The sequence below is a fragment of the Galeopterus variegatus genome, unplaced genomic scaffold, assembly GCF_000696425.1.
Source record: "Galeopterus variegatus unplaced genomic scaffold, G_variegatus-3.0.2 Scaffold7980, whole genome shotgun sequence".
In the NCBI taxonomy this organism is placed as follows: Eukaryota; Metazoa; Chordata; class Mammalia; order Dermoptera; family Cynocephalidae; genus Galeopterus; species Galeopterus variegatus.
Window position 1 is genome coordinate 45317 of NW_007734091.1, and position 4909 is coordinate 50225.

The 4909-nt window shown below is 55.2% G+C and overlaps 1 protein-coding gene across 1 annotated transcript in view; it reads left to right on the forward strand.

Annotated features, from left to right (window-relative positions):
- Positions 1-563: 563 nt before the first annotated feature.
- LOC103608063 (rhabdoid tumor deletion region protein 1-like) overlaps positions 564-4909 on the forward strand; it is a 10918-nt gene continuing 6572 nt past the window's right edge. Inside the window, exons 1-2 of the mRNA XM_008592510.1 lie at positions 564-569; positions 3951-4043. Coding sequence (XP_008590732.1) covers positions 564-569; positions 3951-4043 — 99 coding nt within the window. The remainder of the gene's footprint in view (positions 570-3950; positions 4044-4909) is intronic.

Genomic DNA, 4909 nt, shown 5'->3' on the forward strand with positions numbered 1-4909 from the left:
CGCGCGCCGCAGTCCCGCACGCGCCGCCGGTGCCGGCGTCCCCGCGACTGCGCTGCGCCTAGGCCCGGGCGCCCACCCAGCGGGAGTCAGCGGCGGATGGTCCCGCCCCCTCCACCATGGCCGGACCCGCGCTAGTCTCCTCCCGACCCGGATTCGAACCCAGCCAGGCCCCTTCTGAGCTCTGCGACCTTGCGCAACCGACTGACCTCTCTTAGCCCTTCTGTTTACAAAGTGGAGCTAATGGCACCTGTTTCCCTGGATGGTCGCGACAGTTCGCTAGAACATGTGGAAGGCCTATACAAACCCTAGAGGTTTACACCGCTGGGCAGCGATGGGAGGGGCATTAGTCTTCTCTACAGTCTTCCCGCGCCCCAGTGTGTAGGGGCTTTTAGGAGTCCCTGGCAATCCTGGCCCACGGAAAGGTTACCATGCAAGGGAGGAGAGGGAGAAGGACCCAGAAATTGTCCCCCAGCCCAGAGAAGCAGGAGGGAGTCAGCTCAGTTAAGGCCAGGCCCCTATGGCGCCTTTGGGAAGCTCATAGAAGGCATCAGACCTTCGGCAAGATGCGCGTGAGGACGGGCTGTGAAATTCTGCTTTCAATTTTAGGGGGAGCCCCTCACTTTTATTCTTAAAGAACTCAGGCCGGAGGGCCAAGACATAATGCTGGTCTCTGCCTTTTCCATCATTGTAACCTGAAGCTCTGTGCATCCTAGAGCATCTCTAGTAAAATGCAGACGCACTTCCAGCCAACACCTTCTTTATCAGTTTACACCTTCGTGGTCAAGTTAAGTGGATCACCCTTTCCTTGAGCAGAAGCACCGGAACTGACCAGCAGCAGAGGTCGATGGGGTGGTGGCCCCTGCCTAGGTTTGTGGTTGGAAGGCAGGGGCGTGGGTCTGGCTCTGCCAGCTGGACGCTGTGGCATCTAAATGACATCCTAGGAACTCCTTAGGAATGTTTCCTTTGCTGTAGAATGGAGACCATTGCACTATATACCCCAGGGTTGCAGCCCACCTGTGAAGATGCTGCCTAAACTGTCAGGGACAGGACAGATATTGGTTATGGGCATCGCTGAGGCAAACAGACCTGGTGCAGTGCTCACTGGAGGTGGCCAATGAGGATGAAAAGAAATTTGGCTGACAGTTGAGGGGCTACTCTGTGTGCATGCCCCTCATGCCACCAGTCTGCATCAGGAAGGCCTCTGCCCAGGAGGACTGCACAGAGACCAGTAGCTGTGCTACCAGGCCGAGCCTCAGTTTCCTCTTCTGTCAAAAGGGGACACTAACAGTCTTCCCTCAGAGGGTAATTTTGAGGGTTAGTGTATATAGGAAATGTACGTTGGCACATATTCAGAGATGGGCAGAGTCAGTTTCTACCACAGGACCAGGGTTGAGCTGTTTGCAGGGGCAAACCCAGATGGAGGAGTGGGATGACTCTACAGCAGTCCAGGCTTGAGAGTAGAGGCCAGACCTTGGAGGGGTACCCTGGGGGTGGCTGCCACCTCCCTGACCTGATGCTGGGGACCAACTCAAAGTGAGGTGGGCATCTCACCTGGTATCAAACTAGTGAGTGTATTCATATAGCAATCATCTACCACCTGCCTCCTCCCTGCTGGGCATAGTTCTAGGATTTAGACTTGGCCTCTTCCTGGTAAACCCTCTGGTGCAGGGCAAGGGCAGAAAGCAGAACAATAATCCACCATTACAGTTGTGTGAGGCTCTCAGAGCAGACCTGCTGGGGCTCTGGGTGCATCTGGCAAGGGGAGCACTGGGCACTCTGCCAGCTTCCTAAAGGAAGAGATGTTTGGGCTGCTGAGGCTGCCACAGGAGCGGAAGCGGCCAGAGGTGTGGGTGGAAGAGAAGTGAGTTCCAAGGTGGGGAGGGCCCTGGGCCTGAAGGAGCATGAGGCCTGGGAAGAACCCAGAAAAGACCAGTGTGGCTGGAGCCAGAGAGCGTGCAAGGATACTGGGAACAGTCGTGCCAGGCTGTTGCCCTTGATTAGGATTGGGCGTCTTGGCCTAAGAACTAGCGGAGAATTTTAAGATTAGCCTTTTAAATTTGAGGAAATGGCAAATTTTTGTTTCATATTTATGCATAGTAGGCATGCCCCATAGACAATGTGAGTTGTCCTACTGGGCATAATCAAACAAATATCAACTAGTTAGTCCAGAGAAAATAAGAAAGAGCAGAGAAATCAGTCCATGAGTCCAAGTTCAGCGCAGGGCCTGCTGCAGCCGTGGGATTACAGGGAGACAGTGTGTCAGGAGCGGGTGATGGGGCTGGGCATGCTGGCCCAGGGAGAAGGGGAAGTGGGCAGTGGGTGAAGACCAAGGAGGGTGCTGTTGTGAGAAAAGCGCTAGAGGAAGGGGTGGCACTTGTCCAAAAGATGGAGGAGCAGTTGGAGAGGCTGCCAAGAACCAGGGAGTGGAGGGTCCTAGAGCCGTGGGAAGAGAGTGTCTCCAGAAGGAAGAAGTAGTTAGCTGTGTCATGTGATACTGGGAGGTGGAGTATGCTGAGGACAGAGAAGGATCCCCGTGAGCAAAGGCCAGCAAAGGTAGACATCAGTGTGTAAGGAGTTCAGGGCATGGGGCCACACAAAGCTAATGCTGGACTGGTGGGTCACAGTGAGGCACGGTGAGCCCAGGGTGCCAGGTGTGGATGTGCAGTCCTTAGGGTGGGGGTGGGGATGGGGCTGGGGCCAGAACCTGGGCCAACCCTCTGTCCTGAGTCCTCACTGGCCAGGAGAACAGGACTCGGAGACAACAGCTGGAGCTCTGCAATAGAAAGAGGAAGGGGGCTCTGGGGACTGAGCCCACCTGGCACCTCCCCAACTCATCAGGGACAGCTGGCGGAGGGGTGGCCCCTTGAGATGGTGTTACGCCCTCCCTCAGGAAATGACCAAACCTCAACCGCAGGTGGCTACATGCCATGGGCGTCTGTGACCCTTCAATCCGAGTGGATCTTTCTGGCTTATCAACCGCCGAACACTTCCTGGCCCCTAGACACCAGCCAGGCCAGACTGGGGTCCCTCCCCCAGGAAGTCTTTGTCCCTCACAGTCTGGACTCTCCTCCACCTCCACGAGGCGCAGCAGCCCCGCACCTCTCTTTCTGCACTTCCCAAGCCCCTAGGACACTGGAATTCTTCCTTTATGTGGGTGTCAACCTGTTCTATAACGACCTGTCCCTGGCCGACTGCTCCCCTCATCATCTTCCCACTTCCTGAGGGAGGTGGTGGTGCTGGTGTCTGGCTTGTCTCTGGACCACTGACAGCCCAGGGCCTGGCCTGTGTGCAGATGCCACCCCATCTTGGCTGGGTCTTCTCTGTGTCCCACCCGTCTTGCCCTCCAGCCTTCAGTGACCTTCAGGCTGTGGCCCAGCTGGATAGGTGTCTCCAGTTTGTTTCCTTGGGGTCTGTGTGCCCCACTCCCACTTGAACAAGCCATCACAGATCTGGGTTAGTTATAAATAGCTAGGCCCGCGACTCTCCTTTTAGCTAAAAAGAAGCAAAGTGAACGAGCAGAAAGGCGCACCCGGGGTGTCTCCAGTTTGTTTCCTTGGGGTCTGTGTGCCCCACTCCCACTTGAACAAGCCATCACAGATCTGGGTTAGTTATAAATAGCCAGGCCCGCGACTCTCCTTTTAGCTAAAAAGAAGCAAAGTGAACGAGCAGAAAGGCGCACCCGGCACGCGTTTTATTTTTAATCTTCTCCCTCTGTCTCAAAACGAACCCAGGTCCTAGTTTTGAGCATTTCTAGGAGCAGCGGCTATAAGACAAATGCTTGAGAAACGAAACCTGAGGACCTGAAGGTGCTGGCTTTGCCCCCGTCTGCTGTGTGATCTCAGGCATTTGAGTTGCCTCTCTGGGCATGGTTTCCTCACATACTGGAGGGTGATCACTTCTAGTATTCTGACTTCTCTGACCTCAACTCCTCCCCTCTGTCCTTCCCCCAGCCTATGCCTGTTCCAACTCAGGCAGCAGCTCCCAGCAGCTACAGCAGTGACACCCGTCCCTGGGATTGCCTGGGAAGCTCAGGTCCAGTGCAAGTGAGGCCACAATCAAGCCCCGATTTGATGGTTCACAACTTTCCCAACCCCAGGCTTTTGCTCAGGAGTTCCCTAGCCTGGAACCTTGTCCCTCCATCTGCCAGCAAAATCCTTGGAAGGTCAAGTTGTCACCTCCCCACTGTGAGCTGGGGAGGGGAGGTCTAGGTCATGGCTGAGTGGGACCCATGGGAGCAGGTAGCCAGTGCCTGAGCAGGGAGTAGAGCAGGAGCCGGAGGCCAGGTGTTCGCCTGGCCAAAGGGGAGTTGTGAGGGAGAGAGAGGTTCAGGACACAAGGAGAGGCAGGCTGGAGGTCCACTGACAGGTGCTCTGCAGGGCTTGGAGTGTGTAGCTTTTGTCTTTGTATCCTACTTCTCCCCACTCCCCCGGCAGGCCCTTGCTCGTAGCTAGGACTCAGTGTTGGTGGAATTCAGGAGACTAGCTGCCCTAGACCCAGACGTTCTGGACACACAGTGACAGTCCCTTACATGGATTTGGAAATCTGTAGAACATGGAACATGTTCCTACCTATGACTCCACTGGTATTGTACAGCCCCCAGCCAGGTAGGCTCATTTCAGTGATGAGGAAACCAAGCTCAGAGAAGTTAAGTAACTTGTCCAAGGTCACATAGCTGGGACAGGAGTCAAACCTAGGCTTTAGGAGTCAAACCTAGGCTTTATTTGAAATCCATATGTACTAAATCTTAAAAAGCCCAATACAGTTGAGGCAACAGGAAACTGCTTTTCCTGTGTCAAGAGTGCCCTGAGAACAAATGATAGAGCTAGCTGCTCCACCCCGATACCCCAGTGAGAAGCTGGCGAGGGGCACTGGGAGCCACTGGACACCAGGGGGCATGCGGGGGGGGGGG